This window comes from Trichechus manatus, unplaced genomic scaffold, assembly GCF_000243295.1.
Source record: "Trichechus manatus latirostris isolate Lorelei unplaced genomic scaffold, TriManLat1.0 scaffold00051, whole genome shotgun sequence".
Classification (NCBI taxonomy): Eukaryota; Metazoa; Chordata; class Mammalia; order Sirenia; family Trichechidae; genus Trichechus; species Trichechus manatus.
Genome location: NW_004443987.1, coordinates 5,792,316 through 5,817,558, shown reverse-complemented (window position 1 = coordinate 5,817,558; position 25,243 = coordinate 5,792,316). Strand labels below are relative to the sequence as shown.

Below are 25,243 nucleotides of genomic sequence, written 5' to 3'. Positions count from 1 at the left end.
ATGCGCCTGACCCAAGCCATGATATTTTCGGCTGCCTCATATGCATGTAAAAGCTGGATAATGAATAAGGAAGATGGAAGAAGAATTGACACCCCTAAATTATAGTGTTGGCGAAGAATATTGAATATACCAGGGACTGCCAGAAGAATGAACAAATCTGTCTTGGAAGAAGTACAGCCAGAGTGCTCATTAGAAGCAAGGATGGTGAAACTTCATCTCAGGTACTTTGGGCATGTTATCAGGAGGGACCAGTCCCTGGAGAAGGACATCGTGCTTGGTAAAGTAGAGGGTCAGTGATAAAGAGGAAGACCCTCAACGAGAGAAACTGACACTGTGGTTGCAACAGTGGGCTCAAGCATAACAACGATTGTGAGGATGGTGCAGGACTGGGCAGTGTTTCGTTCTGTTGTCCTAACAACAACATATCTCAAAAGAGATTGACTCCAGATACACTCTACACTAATCTCGCCTCATTAGCATAACAAAGGCCACCCATTCCCAAATGGAATTATAACCACAGGCATAGAGGTTTGGATTTAAAACACATATTTTTTAATTCAATACATAACAGCCATCCTTACTGTAAAGTTTTTTTGTTTTGTTTTTCTTAATTTTCAGTTTCTCTTCTTAAAACTTAAAAGCAGGGCCTATTATTCTGACTTTTGGAAATCTGGAATATATCTCATAAGCCTTGTCCTTTAAGTAAATATCCACTTCATGTCCATGGATATGGTTTTATCCCTTAATCCAGTCTTCCCTGAGTCTAATTATCCATCTTTTTGTTTATGTTTCAGCATTTGCAAAACTTTTAGCACTTCTCTTATTCTTCATCAGACTTCTTGTCAGGTTTTTACATATCCCTTAAACGGCGTAGGGTCCAGATTTGCGAGGCCCTCATTTGTACAGTTCGTGCAGACCCATTTAAGAAAAAGAATATCTTTCTTTTGCAAATTTTACAAAAACACATGGCCAGGTGAACACATTGCCAGGGACTCTCCCATGCAAGAGAGGAGTCCTAATGCTTTTGCTTCACTGACTTCATGGTAAATCTGCCTTTGCCCTTCAATTTCTCCTGCCTGTAAATTAGGCACAGCTCTTTTAAAAAAGGCCAACTGTCAAAAAGGATAAACCCAAATAAGAATTTTGTTACCAAATGTGCTAAGCTACTGTTTATACTAGATTAATCATGGCTGTCTTAATTAAGAAATAGTTATTGCACGCCTCCTTTGTATAAGATGCTATGTTAACACATGGGGAAGGGTGCTCATCTGAATATACTATCACACCTGAAGTAAACTGCACCAGCATAGCACCTGCCCTTTCAGAGCCTGATAAACTAAATCAAGACTGCAGCAAACATGCATAAAGGAAATGTATGGATATGTGAACTATGTAACATGTATTAATTTTATGTATAAGAAAGAATGATTGCATCTCATGGTGATGAAGTAGCCCTTATGGGGGGAAAAAACCCATTGCCGTCAAATCGATTCTGACTCATAGTAACCCATAGGACAGAGTGAAACTGCCTCACAGGGTTTCCAAGGAGCGATTGGTTGTGGATTCAAACTGGCGACCTTTTTGGTTAGCAGACGTGACTCTTAACCACTACACCACCAGGGCTCCCTAAGTAGCTTTCTCTCTTCTAATTAATGAAAATTACTTTTCCCTTACCAGTGATATAACAAGGCCTTGTCAAGTTACTTTAAGGACCACTGTGACCTCACGGCTCTGTGTTCCTGTACTTCTCCATGCCTTGCCAATGCTCACTTTTCTATTTATGTTGCTTCATTTCCCATTGTTTTTTAGTGTTACATACATTTTTTTCTACATTAGAAAATTATCCTGATTGTTCAGACAGCATCAATAAAGGGAAAGGTGCTACCCCACAATTACTGGAAGGACAGCTTGTTGTCAGTGTCTTGGAAAAGAGGACAACAAATCATCAAACAATCACTTTGCTACTTAGAAGATCATAGAGTTCTGACTGGCAATCAAGATGGCTTTGTGAAAAGAAAATTGAGAAAAACCATTTTAATTTATTCCTATGCAAGAATTGATGCCGTGTAGTCCAAGAGGAAGAAGTATCTATTCACTAAGATTTTGATTCCCTCCCATGTGACATTCATTCTCAGTGATGACTGGGATAAAAACAGGATCTAGACTTTAAACTCTAGAATATTATTTCAAATGAGAGTAGGATAGTGCTACTGTCGGGGCTAGAAGAGAGACTGAAAAAGGACTAACGCTCTCATGCATCTTTGGATGACCTCTAAGTGCCATGAGGGCAAGGGCCTTGCTCATTGTTGATTCCCCAGGGCCTAGAACAGTATGTAACGATACATGGTAGATAATAAATGAATGAATGTTTCCTGCTTCTCACTGAAGGTACAAGTCACAGAATACTCTTCAGGCTACTTTTATTTTCTTAGCTTTTCTGCTCCCTTGGCCTCTTCTTGCTTTCCCTGTCTCTCCCATCACCCCAAAGGGCAGGTGAATTATTAATGTCAGTATGTACAGAGATGTTTCTAACACCTCATTAAAAAAGAGAGAAAATTTCATTGGATGTGCATGCTCCTTCAGAATCAAGTTCAGTTAAGAAATAGTAAAATATAAAATAACTAAGGGTATCAAGTAGATAGCATATAGACAAGAATGTGTATAAATTCACTACAGAAAGATTCTTAGTGAAACAAAACTGTGAATCAGCAGTATATAATGTGTGACTATTTTTTTAAAGAAGGCAAAACACACACACACACACACACACACACACACACACAGAAATGTATAGAGTCAAGGGAATATTGCCCCCCTAGTGTTCTTAATCGAAAGATAATGACATAGCCCTAAATAATTTGGAAATTCCTAGTTCGGATTTTCCCTAAGAGTTATGTAGCCTATGTTTCATAGTTTTTCAAGGCACTAAATCATTGCAATTTGAGAGTGGATTTGATTTTTTGAAACAGCCAAAAGTGATGTTGAAACAAATTTTATGAATAAGATGTATGATCGAACGGTGTAATGAAATCTCTGGTCAAAAATATGGTGACTCTAAAATAATGAGACTTATTTCCTTTGATTCATAGGTCAATTCTGGAAGAGAAGTTTCAATCACAGAGTCATGGCCCTCACCAAAATAAATTTATGGCTTCCCAAAATGAGGGACAGGATTCATGTTTTCAACAGATACATCATAACTAATACTATAACTTTACGGTTGCACCTTAAAATGTTACTAAGCAAATAATATAACATGTAAGGAGAATTAGAGCATGGGAAACTGATAATATCCTTATACTAGGTATTGGCTAGCACATATCTCTTAGGGTAGTATTTCCAGCTTATGGCTTCCCAAGGTGGCTTTGTCCTCTTGTTTTTTTAGGAGGCATGTGAGGATGAGAAGCTCATAATTTAAAAAATAATGTCTAAATGGGGAGTCACTGCTTAGAGGGAAGTGAGTTTCTGTTAATTTTGTGGAATGATTTGGAAAAAGATAGTGGTAATGATTGTACATCATGATGAACATAATCAATGGCACTGAATTATACCTGTAAAAATTGTTGAATTGGTATCATGGATTGAATTGTGTCCGCCAAAATATGTTTGGGAATCTTAACCCCTATACCTGTGAATATAATCCCATTTGGGAATAGAGTTTTCTTTGTTATTTTAATGAGGCTATATATATGTCCTAAAACAAATCTCTTCTGAAATATATGGAGCAGCATAAACACTGAGACAAGGAGCACAAGCTGGGGAAGATAAATGCCACGTAAACATCGACCAGGAACCAAGGAACACCAGCTGAAAGAGACAAGGATCTTCCTCCTCCAGAATCATCAGAGAGCCTTCCCCTATATCCGGTGCCCTGAATTCAGACTTTTAGCCTCCTAAAAAAAAAAACAAAACAAAAACAAAACCCCTTGCTTTCGAGTCGATTCCAACTCATAGCAACCCTCTAGGACAGGGTAGAACTGCTCCGTAGGGTTTCCAAGGAGCAGCTGGTGAATTCGAACTGCTGACCTTTTGGTTAGCAGCCCCAGCTCTTAACCACTGTGCCACCAGGGCTCCTTTAGCCTCCTAAACTGTTAGAAAATAAATTTCTGTTGTTTAATGCCAACCACTTTAGGTATTTCTGTTATAGCAACACTAGGTAACTAAGACAATTGGCAAATGTTTTGTTATATGTATTTTTACCACAATAAAAAAAATCTTAAAAAAATAATAATGTCCAATAAATAGAGTAGACCCAGAGGAAAGCCCAACCATTATTAAATTTATGGAAAGAAGGCTGTATAAGAGAGTTAACTAGTCTAGAAAATAGTATTTAGTAACTTAATTTAGACTCCAAACAAATCTTCCTAAGGGCCTCTCCAACCCCATCCCTCCCCCTAGTCTTTACCCTACAAAACTAAGAAATTTCCCTGCCACTGCGCCACCAGGGATCCACACTTCCATGAAGAAAAATTTTTTAAAAGCTATTGACCAGATTTCTCTTTCCCCAGAGGCCAATAGACAAAATATGGGCCATTAAAAAAAAAAAAAATATGACAGCTTTTGGTTAGACGTAAGGAAATATTTCTATTTAGAAGTGATAAAGTATTAGAACAAGTTTTTGAAGGAGGTCATGTAACCCTATCCACAGGCAGAAGACTAAGCAAGTGTTTTCTTGTAGCCTCTTCCTATTCTGTGAGTCTGTAATTCTACTTGTCAAGGTAATTTGATATTCTTATCCTGGTCTCCAGATTGCTTTTCACCCCACCATAATTGTTCTCATCACAAACCTTATCGATTTAGCTGCCTCTTCCATCTTCTAAGATGGTGACAGTATTAAGGCAGTAAACTCAGGTCTCAGACCTGTAACATACCACTCACTTGTTTTGCCCTCTCTCTTCACCCGTACTTCCTGAAGATGTTTTCCCATTAAACTATTGTATCAGTCACTTTAGAATTTCATTTTGTTTCTTTGGTTCAAAATAAAATTAAAAAAAACCAAAACTTATAGATTAACTTCCTATAGGCACTCAAAGCACTGTGTAGATTTTATCAAGTCAAGGTCCATGAAGGCAATTGTTTTCCTTTCCCAGATGGAAACGAGGGATACTCAAATACCTACTAAGAAAAATGTGCCTGCAGAAACCGCGGTATTCTAAAAGCTTTTCCATGCTACAGATTGCAGATTAACTTCTAGCTAATCAGAGTTCAGCATTCTAATGGGCTGTGATGGGAGAGGCAGATTTTCCTCCAACTTCAGATCCCATGTTTTTACAGTTGTAAGGCAGATTTTAAAAGAAGGCCTTGGGGATCACAGCCAGACTTCATTATCAGTGTATGACCGATTTGTAACCAACTGCAAGTTTAATATCCAAGGAGATTTGCACAGAACAGTCTTTTTTCTTTCTTCTTGTTTTTAATAATTTACCTTTGAGATTCTCTTCACAACCACACTGGTGTGCAAAGATCTGTTTGTCTGTCAAACCTCCAGATATGTACAGCCTGAGAAAAGATACATTAATTTTTTATTTGTTTCCTAAGGAGGCTGAGCTGGTTGTACTGAATACAAGAGGGTTACTTCAGTAAACATGTACCTGAATTCACTTCAGCTGACTCCCTTACCTGCAGCAGATCAGGTTTTTTCTGTGTGTCTCCCCTCTACCAAAAGGAAGTCATTTATGCAAATAAACTTAAGGAACTTTTCATATAAACCTTCTAGCCGGACCTGAGAAGGTTTTGTCTTGAACCAAAAGATTACTTGAAAAGCTAACAAATACTAATACCTGTGGATTCCACAAATATCTTACTGAAAACAAAAATCTTATTTTCAAAATTGCAACTTTTATTTTAGCATTGGAAGTTCCGTGTAAATACGGATCTCTCCACAAGTTAATTTTCTCAGTAGAATGTTGAGCTATGTCAGAGTGACAAATGTCATGGATATCAGACCTCAGAAACACTAAGCACTGGTATTTTTTAAGAAAATAAATGTAGATATCAGTGAACAATAACCTATGGATGATTAGGAAGAAACCCACTTTTCCAAGGTGGATGATGTTTTTTCAAGGTCACTAAGGGGGGCCATTATTTCCACAATAAAGAAATAGGAGGTGTGTAGGGGACAGTGGAGAGATATTCTTGGGAATTTAATGTTTTGAGAACTCCTAGGCTAAAAACTATTGTTATGTAAATCAGCTAGCTTCAGTAATTTGTTACTAATTAGAAAATGTGAAGCTTATCTGAAGTTTAACTAGTTTTTGACCATTTATGATATGAATAAGAATACAGTAGGGAAGAAGGAGCTAAGAAGTTTGTCAGGGGGATATTTTATGTAAGGTGGTCAGGAGAGGCCACACTGATAAAAGAGAAATTGAAGGAGAGACTTGATGGGAGTGAGGGACAAGCCATGAAGATAACTGAGAGCAGAGGGGACAGAAAGTTTAAAGGCCCTGAGGGAAGAGTGCCAACTGTTTTTTAGGAACAGGAAGGAGACCAGTGTGGCTGAAACAGAATGACGGAGGGGGAGATGTGGTCAGAGATGTAGTGGGAAACATCATGTATGGCCTTGCAGGCCATTGTAAGGGGTTTTTTCTTCTATACTGAGTAGGAACTGATGGATTCTCTGACAGACAGAAAGAAGAGAGAGAGAGAGAGAGAGAGTTCGGAAGAGAGAAGAAAAGCAAGGAGGAAGAGGGAGGGGAAAGAAAAGGAAGAGGGGAAAGAGATGAGGACATTAGGGGAAGGCAAAAACTAAAGGGTGGGAGAGGAAAGTGTAGTCTAGAAAGGAGATGGAGAGGGAGCAATACTGCCTGTAGGAAAGAAGCCAGAAACATAGTATCTCAGGAATCTAAGAGGGGAAAAAAATTCTATTTTGTTTGATTTGGTTGAGCAGGTTTCCTATGGCTCATTATACATCTATGATTCATACTGCATTTACATAGGTTAATAAACATCCTTTAATCCCCATTTAACTTCAGTATCAATACATTTGTTCAGTGTCTATTACTGAGGCACCTATGTGCTTGAGCAAGCTAATCAAGGTTTCAGTTATTCCAGTGAGGAAGAAAATTATACCTCTCTGTTGCAATTATAGTTGATTGGTCGATGAAGTATTCATGAGATTTTTCATAAGAAGAACTTTATAGGTCACTTGTTCCATAACAGGAGCCCTGGCGGCAGACTGGTTAAGCGCTCGGCTACTAACCAAAAGGTTAGTGGTTGGAATCCACCAGCTGTTCCTTGGAAACCCTATGGGGACAGTTCTACTCTGTCCTGTAGGGTCGCTATGAGTTGGAATCGACTCGACAGTATCGGGTCTTTTGGTACCATAACAAGTAAAATCTCTGGGAAAGAAAAGTTTCGCAGTGTGATAGTGCTGGTAAGGTCTTCAGAGGTACCCTACAACTCTCAGAGTTTAGTTGCTGCAGCTGAAATTCTTTGTCATGAGCAATTTATCATGACTCCTTCAATCCAATATGCCCTTTAAACACATTGAAACTATGAAAAAGGAATATCTAATGTTGTTTAATGTTAATTAAAGAGTAGATTTTCTTCCTTTCTTTAATTTGTCACCAGTTGCATTTGAAAATTCTATTGAGTCACTGCCACCATCTTATGTAGGGTTTTTTTTTTTTTCTCTCTAATCATCTGGTTGTTTAATTCTTGGTTCAAATGTTGAAAAACTCATCTTGGTTCTTGTTATTTCTTCCCATGGGTAGCCTGATATGATCACTCTAAAATGGGAGTGAGAAAGATCTGGAAGAGCATATAATTCCTGAGTTACTAATACCTTCAGTATTCTTTAGGCTTTTCACCTGCTTTTACTAACAGATAAGAACCTCAGCCCAAGTTAAACATTAGTTAGTGTGCTAACCTGCATTGAGGTCTGTGTTTCCTAACAACTTCTTCATCCTTTAGGCAAGTACAAGGAATTGCAAAAGTGTCACTAGAAGCTAAAACAATTCAAGCAAAGATTGTGTTAGGTATCTCTGTGAAGCCCAATGAAAGGGAAGGAAGGAGAATTGTTTTTTTGCAAAATGATGAAAAGATGTTACGTATAAATAAATGTACATATAATATAAAGTAAATATAATAAATTGTCTTCCCTTGTCATTGTCGTGCTCAGGACTTTATCTTTGAGATAGGGAAAAGACATTGCTGCTATAACGCTAGTTTCCAGGTCTGGGAAACCTTTCCCCCTTTACCTGTTTTACCTCCTGTTATGACTGGGTGGAATGGGAACTCCACAAACATGCACAAAGGACTATTACTCATCTTATCTCCTATTTGAAATCCTTCAGTAGAGGATTTTCTAGCAGTGCTAACAGCCTCCTATGGGTAAAAAAGGGAAGATTTAGCAAGATAACTTAGCAAGGCCTGTGTAGGCTAATTCTGCTGACCCCTCCCTAAGCCTTTAGGCCTACCAGATGAATCCCCCATTCTGAGAAAAATGTTCACTAAAGAAATAAAAACGAACTCCTGATTTCCAAGTCAAATGGCTTTTTCTTAGACCTTATGCTCTTCATTTTCTCAGACTGTAGAACTAACTCCAGATGTTAAAAAGCAAACAATAAAACACACATACTCCACTGCCTTTCCCCAGGAAACTTCATCCCTCGGTTTATGCTATAGTCCGGTAAGGTGTTGTGTTGAGGTCATATGATGTGTGAATTCTGTTATTAGTCCAAATAGCAAATTATCCTATGATCTTTGTGTTTCTTGGATGTGACAAATATGGTAACTTAATACCAAGATTTTTCTTCCCCCCTAAAACTACCTGTTCTTTATTCTACCTATATAATTTTTCTCTTGGCTCAGAAAGACAAGTCCTATTTTCTGTTCAAAGTTTGTGGGTGTGAGAGTGTGTGTGTTTTCATTTTTTTCATATTTTTACCTGATATTGCGATTGTATTCTGAACCTTGAACTGAAGGAAATTGCCGTATAAAAAGGATTCTTCCTTCTCCTCAGTGCGCATGCACATAAGAGGGTACACTCCTGAGTTGTGGGAAATGGAGTACAGACCCTGAAATGCATGAGACCTTAGTATTGCTGAAATGTGGAATAATACAGCAATAATCACCACCACCATTTATTGAATTCTTTCTATGTGCCAGGTACGGTGCTTGATAGCTTTTTATGCAATTTTCCATTTAAATCAGAAACCAGCACTATCAAGTACAGGTATTTCACAAATCAGGAAATGAGGCCTAGCACAGTTAATGGCCCCAGGGAAGAAAGCAGGATAGTTGATAGAGGAGCTAGGATATAAACCAGATCGCTTAGCCCCTAAAGGCTATCCTCAGTTTACTAGGGTATGCTGTTCTACTTAAAACATTTGGATTATAGGTCCTGGCTTCAGATGAACAAAATAAGCAGGCCTCTTTCCCATTATTTTTACTCTGGGCATAAAATTACAGGTCAGGAATTAAAAAAAAATCTTATTATCTAAAAGATGCATTTTTTAGAAAAAGTCTTGGAATCATTATATTTCTCTATGAAAGTAGAAATTGACAGTATCCAGGTTAGAGGTTCTTTCATTTAAATTTTAAGTGTTCTATGTTATTTAAAAAGAGGTGATTAAAAGAATTTTAAATTCTGAAGTGTGTAGCATAAAACATAAAAAAGTTAAAAAAAAAAAACACCTCTAAAAGCACAGTTTGCATTAAAGCTGAGAGAGAATCAGGTGCTTAGAGAGTTCCAGATAAAAAATGTGAAGAGAATTTCACCTTTTCACTGAGTTTTTATTAAAAAATAATATATTGGTGACTCATGTTTAGTGTATAGAAAGATTTTCAATATAATACACACCAAGTTTCTTTATATTATTGCCGAATCATCTGACTCAGTATCACTTGCAAATCCTTCCAACATCCCTGATGAATATGCGGCAGTATGATCACAGTATGCCTCTGGCATCAGTTACCAGTTTGTTCACCAGGATATTTCCAATTTACATTATTTTAAGGTTATGTGACTCTGGTATCATACAGCTTCCGATACTCTAAGGAATTGAATGTTTTCCCAGATATATTCACATGAGTAAATAGAATGATCCAAAACCCAAGAGAGAGACCGAATAGATTTCTAGGTTTTGTTTGTTTTTCCATGAAGCAAGTGATAATGATATATATAAACTGTTAATATCATCTTAGATGCCAATAATATGGTACAGTTAAAAATCATGTTCCGTATGCTTATGAGGGTGGATGCTACATTTCTAATTATAGGCTATGTCGTGGTGAATTCCAAAAGACAAAATGTTGGCGGGGAGGCAGGCAGAATAAACCATTGAAAACAAATGTGGTCATTTGTGCCTTAATGACCAAATTCTTACTGTCCAAACTTTCAGATGTTTCTGTTAACACGTAATAGTCACAGCTACCATGTACTGAGCATTCTGTACCAGGCTTTGTCCTAAAGTGGCTTATATAAGCATTATTTCATTTAATCTATTTAACAACTCTGTGATTTAAAGTAGTAATATCTCCGATCTACAGATGTGGAAACTAAAGCCCAAAGAGATGAAGTAACTAATTTGTTCAAGGTCATACAGCTTTCAATGTTAGTGATGGAACTTGGATTTGAAAACAGGTTTGTCTGATTCTAAGATCTAGACTCCTAATTGTTCCACTGCTGTGTCCCTCAAATACACCTTCAGCTTTCAGTGAGATCAGTCAGTGCTTGTAAAGTGCTTCTGTAGTCAGCACTGATATAGTAAGCCATTGAAGGAAATGGAAGTTAAGGATGTTTTGTTAGTGGTGGTGTTGTATTGGTGGTTGTTTGTTTTCAAATAATACAACAAAGTGGGAAGACGCTTGCTTTATGTAGGCCTGACATGAATGATGCTGGCATCTGAGCCCCTTGAAATTTTCGGAACCAGTTTCATCCATTTCTTAAAGCTTAATTGGAATAAATGAGAGGTCTTCGCATTTATACGAACTTTTTTTTTTTTTTGCATATGACATTTTTAGTCCATAGGTCTCATGGTTAATTATGCACAGCAAGGGAAATAAGAGTTTTATTTACGTTTTTCAGTGAGGCAATAGCGATTTCAGTGAGAGATTTAAAATTAGGTTGGTGAATATATTTTGCAGTAAATCCTAGAGACATTTTATTTCATAGTTTGCTTCTTTTGTACTTTTTAGTGGCTCTTGAAAAATAGATATGCCAGTAAAACTGATTTTTTTCCTGTAAATATATTTCTTATCTTGTATGAGGTTACTACCAAAACACTTTCTCAATTAGCATCCTTTTAACAGAGCACAGTCCTGGACAATGACAGAATTTAAACAATTGGCATTCCCAACCCTAAGAAATAATGATTGATGCTTACTTTCGAATGAGTTAGTGTTTTAAAATGTTTAGTGAGGCTTGATAAGTATAAAGTGTTGTTAATCACAGTTGATTATTTAAGAATTGTTTTATTTTGTTTACCCTGACCTTAGATCTACTCTTGTTGCTTCTATTATTTTAATTATTTGGGTTTTGTTTTGTATGAATTAGGAGAAGAATACAGCCCATCCCTCAAAGGAGTTCCCTCCCCATCAGCTTTTACACTTTTAGGAGAGTTAAATAAAGTCTTGAAATTTCTTATCTTTCACTCTAGTAAAACTAAAGATTGTTGATATGAAACCATAGTTAAGATTTTCCTTTCTCCTTTTACCGCTCTAAGGCAAGAGAATTAAATAGGCACGTGTTTCCCATCCCTAATTTCCTAAAGCCAGAGACTATTAGTAAAATCACCAAGAGGAATATTGTCTTCTTTTCAGCATGAAACCTTTTCATGAAGAAAGACCTAGTGATGTCAGGACCAGAACCTTACTCCACAGTCTGTGTTGCTTGACAAATACATGCCTTTGTAGATGCTTTCATTTATTTTCATTAATACCAAACCACAGAAATTATTTTCCCCTTCTGTTTTGGTCTCTTTAGGATTACACATGCCATCTCACATTGTGTGATTGTTTGTAGTTAAATCTATTCCTGAAACATTTAAGATATAAACTGATGAGCCTGTTACTTGGTCTGTTTCATTCTTTATTAGACCTATGTTCATGCTGTGTTCATAGCATAGGTAGCAAGCCTCCCTCTCATACAGAAATTTAATCTATTCAAATATACTAAATTTGTCCATTAGTGCTTCTTTGATATTAATCATTGCTTTATTTTCTTCTACCTCAAATTATATCAGTTTAGGGTTTTTTTAATAAAACATACTTTTAATTTTTACTATTTTCAAAAGATAAAGAAATATATGAAGAATGCTGTAGACATAGCATGATTCAAGTTCACACACCACATAATACCTATCAATTATCCATATCAACATTTCTTCTTCCAAATATAGTTTAGATTTGGATTTTTTTAAAACATCATTTCTGCTGTCTTCATTAGATGATCTTAGTCTATCAAAAGTTCTTAATAAAAAAATCAATACCGCCTTGGGAATAAGGTTGCCAGATTTATCAAATAAAAATACAAGATGCCCAGTTAAATTTGAATTTCAAATAAACAGTGAATAATTTTTTAGTATAAATATGTCCCAAAGATTACATTTGTTTAGTATGCATGTGTCTCAAACATTGTATTGGGACATGCTGATACTAAAACGTATTCGTTTCTCATCTTGTATTTTACCTCTCAGCCCTACTTGAGAAACATCATGGTAGTATACATGAACATAGATGTGGATGCCAAACAGCTCTAGGTGATTCTGGTATAGGCAGTCCCCGGTTATGAACGAGATAGTTCCTAAGTGTGCCTTTAAGTCGGATTTGTAGGTAAGTCGGAACAGGTGCATACAGTTATTATTTAGCTTTACTTTAGTGCAAGAAAAGGCTCAAAGCCTTTTCAGTAATTTAAAAGCTCCCCGTGCAGTAAGTGAAGGTGATTGTGATGAAGAATTTGTTGCAAGTAGGGGTTGGTTCAGTCCTTTCATACTGTGGGCAAATTTACATAACATTAAAGGGCATGTACAAGTTGTCCATAAGTTGGACACGCGTAACCTGGGCACTTACTGTATTTAAGTAGCTGTGTGACCTTGGGCATGTCACTTAACCTACTTGGACTTCAGTTTCATTATCTGTAAAGTGAGGGCAAATAATACTTAGTTTGTAGGTTTTTAATAAGGATTTAAAACACCTGGCACATAGTAGCTTTACATTAAAGAATAGCTATTACGCTAAACCATTAGATTGAAAATAGAAGGGTACATCCAGATGTTAGTGACAGTTTACCAGATCATAAGCTTAACTGGTAATAAAATATACACAAGCTTTAACCTCCCTTCTCTTCTACTTGCCTCCTCTTCCATGTTACTTTCCAGAAAGCATACAGCTTGTTTTGGTGTCAGAGCCTGAATATATGTTGCCTTTCCACATTGTCATTTTTTTCTTTCCTAAATTGCAATTTTATTCCAATCCTGCCTTCCTCAAACATCAGTTTTTTAAATTGTTACTTTTTAGTGTTATAAAATATAACAACATTTGTCAGTTTACCTTATTTCAGATGTGCAATTTAGTGATCTCAATTACATTAATCATGTTGTGCAGTCATCACTCATAATTGTTGCCAAATTTCATCACCGTAAACAAAAACTCACTGCTCCCTAAACAATGGTTCCCCCTTTTTCCCTCCCTCCTGCCCCTGGTAACCACTAACAAACTTTGGTCTTCATATATTTGTCTATTCTGATTTTATATAAGTGAGATCGTATACAATATTTGTCCTTTTGTGATTGACTTATTTCACTAAGCATAATGTTTTCAAGTCTCATTCATGTTGTGGCATGTATCAGGGCTTTGTTTTTCTTTGTGGCTGAGTAATATTCCATTATATGTATATACCACATTTTGTTTATCCATTCATCCATTGATGATCATTTAGGTTGTTTCCACCTTTTGACTAATGTGAATAGTGCTGCAATAAACATTGGTGTTCATACCGTATTTTTACACAAATAACACACGCTTTCTACATTTGTTTGCCAACTGGACCCTCCTCTAGCAGGTTATTTCCATAAGCGCTGCTGTGCCAATTTTTTTTTTTACAGCAACATGTAATTAGCACAGCACACTTAGGAAAATACCTCAAGGTGGAGGGCACAATAGGCAAACAAACGTAGAAGGTGTATGTTATTTGCATAAAAGTACTGTATGTTGGTTTGCATTGTTGCTTTCAGATCTCTTGGGTATATATACCTAAAAGTGGAATTGCTGAACAATGTGGTAGTTCTATGCTTAACTTTCTGAGGAACCTAAAATTATTATTTTATTGTGATATAATTTATATACCATAAAATTTGCCATCTTAAAGTATACAATTTGGTGGTTTATAGTATATTCACAAGATTGTGCAAACATCACCACTAATTCCAGAACATGTTCATCATCCCAAAAAGAAACCCCATGCCCATTATTAGTTTCTTCCTGTTCTCCTCTCCCCGATCCTGTGGCAACCACTAATCTATTTGTTGTCTATATGGATTTTCCTATTCTAGACATTTCATATAAATAGAATCTTACAATATGTGGCCTTTTGTGTCTGGCTTATTTCACTAAGCATAATGTTGTCAAGGTTCATCCATGTTGTAGCCTGTATCAGTTCTTCATACTTTTTATTACTGAATAGTATTCCATTGTATATATATGTATACCACATTTTGTTTATTCATCGGTTGATGGATATTTGGTTTGTTTCCACGTTTTGGCTATTGTCAATAATGCTGCTATGAACATTTGTATGCAAATTATTGTGTGACATATATTTGAATTTCTCTTGGGTATATACTTAGGAGTGGAAATGTTATGTCATATGATAACTCCATGTTTAACATTTGGAACACGGCTAAGCTATTATTCACAGTGGCTGCACCATTTTACGTTCCCACTAGCAATGTTTGAGTGTTCCAATTTCTCTTATTTCTTGTGAGCCCTTGTTATTATCTGTCTTCTTGGTTATAATTATCACAAATGGTATCTCATTGTGGCTTAGATTTGCATTTTCCTGATGCAAAACTTACTTTATAATTTTTGGTGAATAAATTATCTGTATAAAATACTCTAAGTTGTCAACTAGGGGGTGATTTTGTCCCCCAGGTGACATTTGGTAATCTCTGGAGACATTTTTGGTTGTCACAACTGGAGAGGGGTACTAATGGCATCTAGTGGGTAGAGGCCAGGGATGCTGCAAAACATCCTGCAATCTATCAGATAGTGCGCCACAACTGAGAATTATCCAGCCCCAAATGACAATAGTGCCAGTGTTGAGAAGCCCTGCTCTAAAATTATGATTCTGTTATTCCAGTTCATTTAAAGTGGCAGTTTTTGAGTTTGCCTGCAGGTGCCAGATCATTCTGTGGTCTTAACCAAATGCTTAGGGTATTAGCCAAACAAGGGCAATAGAACAGGAAGGTACTAATAAAGGTAGAGTCATTTAGATTTTGTAGAATGACATCATTTTTTTCAAGTCAGGAGATTTTTGAAAGTGTTTTCAGGGCTATTTTAAACTATTGTGTCTTTTAACATGAGGAAAGAATATCTATATTTCCGTATAGACTCTTCTTGGCAAAGCCTTATACATATGTTCTTGTGATTGAGTTCTTCACGGTTTCTGGAACAAAATATTTTTTTATGAAACAGTTCATATATGCTATGAAGTAGATCTAATCAACCATAGTTTGGAAAAAAAGAGAAACTTGATGGAAAGAACTTGCATTTAATATGTCACTGTATTAGTAACTGGTCTGAACTCAGAGGAAGTTAATATTGTTATTCCAGCTGATCAGTTTACATCAGCTTTCTCCCACAGCATATATTAAAATGTAGTAATTCACTTGAGTTCCACAAATAATCTGTCCAAAATAAAACGGACTATAGCTTGAAATATGCTTCAGGATTTAAGGTTATGGCATGTAAAAACCTATTAAACTTGTAGATATTTCTTCTCTGTGGTAACGTTGCCCATGTTTCATGCCCTGAATCATTTAGATGTAATCATTACCATAACCACCATCATTATCATAGACTATAGCTAAAATTTCTTGACCATAATACCTCAATCTCTGTCCTAAGTACTTCATGTGTGTATCTCATTGGTATGGATTGATTTGTGTCCCCCATAATATGTGTTAACTTGGCTAGACCATGATTCCCAGTATTGTGTGACTGTCCACCATTTTGTCATCTGATGTGATTTTCCTATATGTAAAACCCTGGTGGCATAGTGGTTAAGAGTTTGGCTGCTAACCAAAAGGTCAACAGTTCAAATCCACCAGGCACTCCTTGGAAACCCTGTGGGGCAGTTCTACTCTGTCCTATAGAGTCGCTATGAGTCAGAATCGACTTAATGGCAGCGGGTTTTGTTTGGTTTTTGTAAACCTACCTCTATGATGTTAATGAGGTGGGAATAGTGGCAGTTATGTTAATGAGGCAGGACTCAATCAACAAGATGAGGTTGTGTTTTAAGTCCGTCTCTTTTGAGATATAAAAGAGAGGCCAGCAGAGAGACATGGGGACCTCATACCACCAAGAAAGGATTGTTTGGAGCAGAGCGCGTCCTTTGGAGCCTAGGTTCCTGCGCTGAGAAGCTCCTAGACCAGGGGAAGACTGATGACAAGAACCTTCCTCCAGAGCCAACAGAGAGATAAAGCCTTTCCCCGGAGCTGACGTCCTGAATTCAGACTTCTAGCCTACTAGACTGTGAAGGAATAGATTTCTGTTTGTTAAAGCTATCCACTTGTGGTATTTGTGTTATAGCAGCACTAGATAACTAAGGTGCTCATTTTTCCTCACAACGATCCTATGAGATGTTGTTTTTAAGCCTCATTTTACGGATGAGAGGAAAATGTACAATAAAGTGGTGAAATACTTAATGAGTCATATGTCCATATTAAACCTCTTCTTGTGTATCAAAACTATTTCATATTTCAACAGTGGATAAAGTATGTTTATGTTAAATCTGTAACAATGATGTCCCTAATTTTCTGGGACCACAGGTAATGGCAATTGAATCCTAAGTCATTTCTAATTTTTGTTTTTAAAAGAAGAGATATTTTAAGATTATTTCTCTCAAAATTATATGTGTACACCTTGAGGCTGCTATAATGCCTTCCCATCTCTGTGCATTTATATAATTTTTAAATTGTGCAACTCCTCAATTTTTAACAGAAAGATTTTTGTTTAACTTTGTATGTACAGGAAGCAGTGAAAGAAATCAATAAGAGAAGGGAAATGGAAGAGAAGACTAGGAGGGCCAAGCTCGCCAAAGAGAAGGCTGAGCAAGAAAAGTTGGAACGCCAGAAGAAAAAGAAACAACTCATTGATATAAACAAAGGTATGAAACTATTTCCAGTTTTTTACATTATGTATAAAGTGCAAAATAACTGTACTTAATATTGAAGTGGTTGTAAAGTGAATAATTGCCATGGTCCTAGTAAAAAATTCACAACATTATTAGTTATTTGTATTAATTTTTTTTTATAATACTATCTGTATTTTTTTTTATTGTGCTTTAGATGAAGGTTTACAGAGCAAATTAGTTTCTCATTAAACAGTTAATACCCATATCGTTTTGTGATATTGGCTGCCAACCTCATGACGTGTCAACACTCTCCCTTTCTCTACCTTGAATTCCCCATTACCAGCTTTCCTGTCCCCTCCTGCCTTCTCATCCTTGCCCCTGGGCTGGTGTGCCCATTTAGTCTTACTTTTTTTTTTTAATTGGCCTGTCTAATCTTTGGCTTAAGGGTGAACCTGTGGAGTGACTTCAGTACTGAGCTACCTGTATTTCTTATCAATTGACACTGAGCACTCAGGATTTTTGATAACGAAAGCAAGGTGATATATTGTTGAAGTAGTCTTTCCTCTTCTTTATTTTACCAAATTATATTATGGAGTGATGAGGGTAGAAGAGGGTGAGATAAAAGAGAATAACTGTTACGGGGACGAGTTTTATGGCTCTTAATTTCATTTTGTTGACCCATCTGTTAAGGGTGCAGTAACAATTAATAGTCTTTGTGAGGTTGAAAACTTGAAGGCATAGTGGATATTGACAGCACTATTACAAGTTCAGAAAAATAGGGAGGAGCATCTTGTTCAGTTTTGAGCCTAAGTGCAAAATGCTGGTATACGCTCACAGTACAAAGTAAATTATTACCTTGGTTTGCAGCAATGACTATATATTAAAGGTGGATTTTGTTTGGTTTTGCTTTTTTTTTTTTTAAAGAAGAGGGGAAAAGAATGGCACCAAATCTCTATGCTCTGAAAATTTATGAATAAAAAAGCATAGCATTTGCTATCTAAGGGCTAGAGAATTTTAAAACAAATAAAACGTGAACAAAATAGCATGATTAATTTGGACCACCTATTATAAAAACAGGAGCCCTGGTAGTACAATGGTTAAGCCCTTGGCTGCTAACTGCAAGGTCCATGGTTTGAACTCACCCAGCTGCTCTGCAGGAGAAAGATGTGACAGTCTGCCCCCATAAAGATTTACAGCCTTGGAAACCCCATGGGACAGTTCTGCTCTGTCTTGTAGGTTTGCTATGATTTGGAATTGACTTGATGGCAATGAGTTGGTTTTTTTAAATTATAACAATAACAATAGTAAAAATTACAAGCATTTATTTAATATCAACCATGTGCCAATCAAGGAGCCCTGGTGGCGCAGTGGTTTAAGCGCTGGGCTGCTAACCCAAAGGTCGGTGCTTGGAACCTACCAGCTGGGAGAAAGATGTGGCAGTCTGCTTCCATAAAGATTTACAACCTTGGAAACCCTACAGGGCAGTTCTACCCTATCCTACAGGGTCGCTATGATTTGGAATTGACTCAACGGCAGTGGGTTTTTTTTTTTTTATATGCCAATCACTTTTCTAAGATTTTTACAAATTTTAAGTCAATTAATACTCATAATCTCTTTATGAGGTAGGTACTCTTGTTATCTCATTTCACAGATGAAAAAACTGAAACTCTTAGAAGTTAAGAACTCAACCAAAGTCACACAGATAGGAAGTATTAGTACCAATTTTTAAGGACCCCTGGTGGTGCAATGGTTTTTAAGCGCTCAGCTGCTAATTAAAAGGTTGACAGTTTGAACCCACTTAGTAGTTCCGTGGGAGAAAGACCTGTGGTGTTCTTCTCCCATAAAGAGTTCTACTCTGTCACATGGGGTTGCTATGACTGGAAATCAACTTGACATCACCTAACAATAACAACAGCACCAATATTCAAATCCAAGTAGTCTGGCTATAGCATCTTTGCACATATCCATGCATCTGTCAAGTGATGATGAAGTTGATGATGCTAATAATAATTAATAGCAAGAATAAGAAAAACTAACATTTAAATAGCACTTAGCCAGGGACAGGGACTACTATTTTAGGAGCTTTTCATATACGAACCCATTTAATCCTCACAACAACCCTATTAACCAAATTTAAAAAAAAAACAAAAAAAACAAAAAAACCCTTGCTCTCGAGTCAATTTGACCCATAGCGACCCTGTAACACTTTCCTCATAGGATTGTTTTGTTATGAAATGAACAGCCATACTAGGAAAGTGTTATTATCTCATTTTAAGATGAAAAAACTGAGGCTCAGGGAAGTTAAGTAACTTGCCCAAGGTCACAAAGATAGTAAAAGGTAGAACAAAGATTTGAACCCAGGCAGTCCATGACCAGAGTTAATTATGCCCTGGTGGTACAGTGATTAAGCGTTCAGCTGCTAACCAAAAGGTTGGCAGTTCGAATCTACCAACTGCTCCTTGGAAACCCTATGGGGCAGTTCTGCTCTGTCCTATAGGGTCACTATGAGTCAGAATGAACTTGACAGCAACAGGTTTCTGTTTGGTTATTATGCATTTTAATTATAACAATTAATTTTAACTAATAATCATTAGTAATTATTCTTCATTAATGCCTACTTAGTAGCTCATCTGAATTGATATCTATTTCATTAAGTTTATTCTTCATATGTTTAAAATATGTGAACATTTTCAGGAATCGACTGTAGTTTATCTTTTCTACCCAGTAAACATAATTTTAAGGGAAAGAAAAGAAGTAATGTTATATAAATAAAACCGAAACCAAATCTGTTGCCATTGAGTCGATTCTGACTTACAGCAACCCTATAGGACAGAGTAGAACTGCTCCTTAGGGTTTCCAAGGAGTGCCTGGTGGATTCAAACTGCCAACCTTTTGGTTAGCAGCTGAACTCTTAACCACTACGCCACCAGGGTATCCAATAGCCAAGGTAAAATATAGTACTGACATAATTTAGCAAAAAAAAAACCTCATAAATAGATCAAGAGAATTGGTCCTGACTGAAGGTCACTCAGTTAGGAGGTAGACACTTAGAGCACAGCCTGGCAGTGTATATTGGTAGGAAGGGAGCACTTAAAAGGTGATGGAGTTAATAGAAAAGTGCTGAGAGGTAGCTCCCTTGTGTGCATTGAGGAGTAGTGAAGGAAGAGGCTGGAGAGATAGTAGGGGACAGATTGTGAGCATTCCTTTGTGCTTTGCTAAGGGCCTACCCTGAAAGCTATGGGAAGCCTATAAATGTTTATAAACTAAAAAGTGATGTGCTCAGGTAGGATTCTTCAAAAGATCATTTTGACAGAAGCATAGAGAATGGATTTGGAAGGGAAAGGCCTGAGACAACAAACATTATGAGGATATTGTCCTAGTTGTGACAGGAGACAACGGTGGCCTGCATGCACTAATGTAGTGGAGGTCAGGTTACAGGTATTAAAAAGATGGCACTGACAGGCCCTGATGACTGATTAGAGGTGAAAATTGAGGAAAGGAGGCATTGAGAAGGTAGTACCCTTCACAGAGAAAGAAAATTCAGGAATAGAACAGAATTGGTGGGGAAAGTTATAATGATTAATATCATTTTGAACATGTTTAGTTTTCAGTTGCTTTGTAAAGATTGGAAATGTCTAAGAAGCCCTTGTTTAAATGAGTATGAAAATGAGGAAAGTGATCTGGACTAGACAGAAAGACTTGAAAATCAGGGGTTTTTATTACTGTTTAAATCTATGGGTTTGAATGAGGTCACCAGGATAAAGTATAAAGCTATTTGGTCTCAGGACCCGTTTACACTCTTAAAAATTATTGAGAACCATAAAGATCTTTTGTTTATGTGGATCGTATCTATTGAATTTACCATATTAGATATTAAAACTGAGATAATTTTTAAATTATTTGTTAATTCAGTTAAAATAGCAATAATAAACCTATTACATGTTAACATGAAAAGTAACTGTATTTTAGAAAAACAGTGAGAAGAGAAAAATTTAGTGTTGTAAATCTCTTTAAAGCCTGGCTTAGTAAAAGAGCTTGATTCTCATACCTGCTTTCTGCATTCAGTCTAACGCAATATCATTCATCATGCAGATTCTGGAAACTCCACTACACATTCATGAAAAAATGAGAGTGAAAAAGACAAAAAGGTGTCAGTATTATTATGAAAATAGTTTTAACTTTGTAGATCCTCTGAAGGGTTTCGGGGACACTTAGGAGACCTTAAGACCACATTTTGAGTATCTCTGGGGTTAACAGTGAAAAGAGCAAGCAGTCAAAACGATGTCTATGTAGATTTTTGCCAGTAACATAATTTCTCACCCACACCGTGCTCCACGCTGCACCCTCCAAATATTTATCAACTTTTCACTATTTCCCTAAACATATGCTTCTAACGAGAAATAAATTTTATATTATATTATAATCTATATTTTCATTTGCCAAGATTTGGTTAATTTTCTTTTCAAATATGATTGAAGCCATAAAATAACCATCCAAATAAAGTTTTTGTGTTAATGCTTACCTGAGTGATCTGAACATGGAAGACACATTTTTAAATAGCATTTTTCTCTTGTGTGTTTTTACCTTATTTCCATTTATAGATCCAATAGTAAGCTGCACCATTTGGTTCTTGATTTGTGTTCTACGCATTGTAAAATTATTTATTGTAGCATTATTTTACACTTGGAGTGAGTGTGTGTTAGTACTTATAAATGTTTCAAAAAGAGATCCTTACTTTGGAAACTTGTAGTCTTAATTAAGAAAATGAAATGGTATGGAAAAGAAAGAATAAGAAGAGTTGGATATCAAGATGGTGCTCAGTGTCAGTGAGTTTCTCAAACACTATCTTTTAAAATGTGCTGTTGTTAACTAGGTGGAAGGCAATTGCAAACACTCTGAGAGCAGTAAAGGAAGCATGGTGAAGCCACATAAATGTGAATTCATGAGATGTGAAAGCCTATAGAAGACCTGAGAATAAGGTGCAGTCAGAAAGTGATTTAGAAAACTTTAAATATGTCCAGTTAGAATGTTGTAGTCTTCCTTTCTACTGAAAGACAGATGATGTAGAATACATGATTGTCATTGTGATGTACATATTATGTAGAAAATGTAGATGTATTTCATTCACAGGTGACTAGAGATACATACCATTAGAACTGGGAATCCTCCCTATAACAAAAGTATTAAAGAGTACCTAGGGTAAAGAAAGTTGCTCTGAAAATTATGAACAACTTTAAAAACACATGTGCTCTTTCTGTAAAGTTTCTATTTCATATCAACTTAACAAAATTGCAAACTCCCTTAAAAAGAATGCCCAATAAGTAGCAACAAAACAAAACAAAACAAACAAAAAAAAAACAAACCCATTGCCTTCAAGTTGATACCAACTCACAGCGATCCTATAGTACAGAGTAGAACTGCCCCATAAGGTTTCCAAGGAGCAGCTGGTGAATTCCAACCACCGACCTTTTGGTTAGCGCTGAGCTCTTCACCACTACACCACCAGGGCTCCAAGTAACAACAGTAAGGCATATTTGTCTAGCATGCAAAATTATATATACATCAAGGAGAAAAATTTTAGAATGTAATTATTCAGAGGAATAATAGGATAAAGCAAACAGAGAAGATTATTTCTGTAATCTAGATGTGATCAGCTGAGCTCAGAATTAAGTAAAGATATCATGAAAAACAAGCAGTCAGAGGATTATATCTTTCAAGTTAAATCCATAAAAGTACCATGTTCCAAGTTTCCATTTTGAGAGAATTGGAGATCAGAAGGCAAAGGCTATGATAAGAAATAGTATTTTCTTAATTGTAAAGGAGGAAAGAGACATGATTATATATTAAAGAGACAGTCATTTTGTAAACATTAAGTGGCATGACTAAAAAGTTATTAAAGCCTGTACTTTAAGAAGTTGAGATCAGTCAGTCATAGCTCTGCCACTTACTAGCTTTATGACTTTGTCCTTTTTTCCTTTTTCTCATTATGCCTCATCTACCTCATTTGTAATATAGGATAATGACATTTACATTCTACAGTTTTAGTGAAGATTAAATGAGATAATTAAGTACAGTACATAACATGGGACCTAGAATATATTTGCCACTGCTGCTGATGAAAGAGTTGTTTTGTGCTCACTTAAGAATCTAGAAAAAGTTAAAAACATAGTCCCCACTCTTAAGAGGCTTATAGTTTTGCCAGAAAGATGAAACAAAGTCAAACTGGCAAACAGGGAAGTGTGTAATCAAGTCCTGATATATAATAGAGATTCTTTATTCTGTAGAACTATCTAGAAGGGGCGATCAATGAGGTCTGGTGAAATGAGGTACGGCTCCGTGGAGAAGGCTAGCTGCAGTTTCTAGATATATCAGTCAAACTAGACCCTGAAAGATGGTAATATTTGGATAAGCAAAGGGAAAACTAAGTCACAAGGAATAACATCAGCAGTAGTGCATGTTAGCACATATGGCAACAAGAATTAGGTATGATATATTTCATGGCCTACAGGAAAATATATCAAAATGATTAAGAGTATGGGTCCTAAGTTCAAGTCCCAGCTCAACAATTTTTGTTACTGTTAGCTGCCATCAAGTTGGCCCCTGGTTCATGGAGACCCCCAATGCACAACGGACCTAAACACTGCCCAGCCCTGCACCTCCCCATGATTGGTTGTGGATTGGACCATTGTGATACATAGAGTTTTCATTGGCTCATTTTTTTTTCAGAAGCAGATCACCAAGCCTTACTTCCTAGTCTGTCTTAGTCTGAGAGCTCTGCTGAAACCTGTTCAGCATCATAGCAACACAAAAGCTTTCACTGATATACTGGTGGTAGCTGCGCATGAGATGCGTTGGTCAGAATCCAACCCAGGTCTCCCGCATGGAAGGCGAGAATTCTACCACTTAACCACAAATGCCTCACGGCTTTATAACTTACTAGCCATATAGTCTTGAACAAGGTATTTTATCCCTCTGTGCCTCAATTTTCTCATCTATGAAATGGAATAATTTTAATACTTGCCTTATGTTATTGTGAGGGTTAAATGAGGTAATCCATGTAAAACACCAGTGACTGCTGGTATTTATACTCTAGTCTATTTACCAACTATATATTAATATCTTTGGGCCTATTACCAGTCCCTGATAAATAGTTAAATGTTCAATAAATATTTTCTGTTGTTGTCATTGTTAGAGGAGAGTTTGAATTGAAAAACTGTTGGAAAGCTGGGATAGAGCCAAACTGTGAAGAGCCTTCAAAGTCAGATAAGGGAATTGTAGTATGATGAGGTAGGAGAGCTAAGGTTATTATGGGAATTTGTTCTGGGATTACCAAGGTAGTGAGCCAGAAGCACAAGAAAGGAGAGGTGAATACAAGGTGGATGTAGCTGGAAAAGAACAGTGAAAGGTGAAGAAAAAGGAGTTAGCTCCTACTTGATTCTCTCTTCAAAGTAGGAGTTTAAACCTGTGGCAGTTTAAGAAGGTAGTAACAGGAAGGAAAAATTTCATAAAAGAGATAAAAAAAATGGGAGTTGCAAGCAACAGATTCAGATAGGCAATAGACTTCTTTTTTAAGAACAGCACATCTTACCAGTAGATAATTATATATTTATGTCTTTTGGCATATTTGGTTATTTCATTCATCCAGCCAATATTTATTGCACAATTTCCCTAATAATTATAATTAGAATATGCACAGCAATACACCATTTATTTAAATGTAAAATTGAGAAAGCTAATATAAATTCTAAGGAGCCCTGGTGGTGCAGTGGTTAAAGCTATCAGCTGCTAACTGAAAGTTCAGCCTTTTGAAACCACCAGCAGCTCTGTGGGAGAAAGATGTGGCAATCTGCTTCCGTAACGATTTGCAGCCTTGGAAACCCTGTGGGGTCGCTATGAGTCAGAATCAACTCAAGGGCAGTGGGTGGGTAATATAAATGCAGGAAAAAC

At 36.5% G+C, this 25,243-nt stretch overlaps 1 protein-coding gene across 4 annotated transcripts in view; it reads left to right on the top strand.

The window, feature by feature from the left end:
- Positions 1-25,243, top strand: part of DIAPH2 (diaphanous related formin 2) — a 1,008,160-nt gene that overhangs the window by 761,371 nt on the left and 221,546 nt on the right. For all 4 annotated transcript variants that reach the window (XM_004377544.2, XM_023732386.1, XM_023732385.1 and 1 more), the window contains one exon: positions 17,194-17,329. In XM_004377544.2, the coding sequence (XP_004377601.1) occupies positions 17,194-17,329 (136 nt within the window). The remainder of the gene's footprint in view (positions 1-17,193; positions 17,330-25,243) is intronic.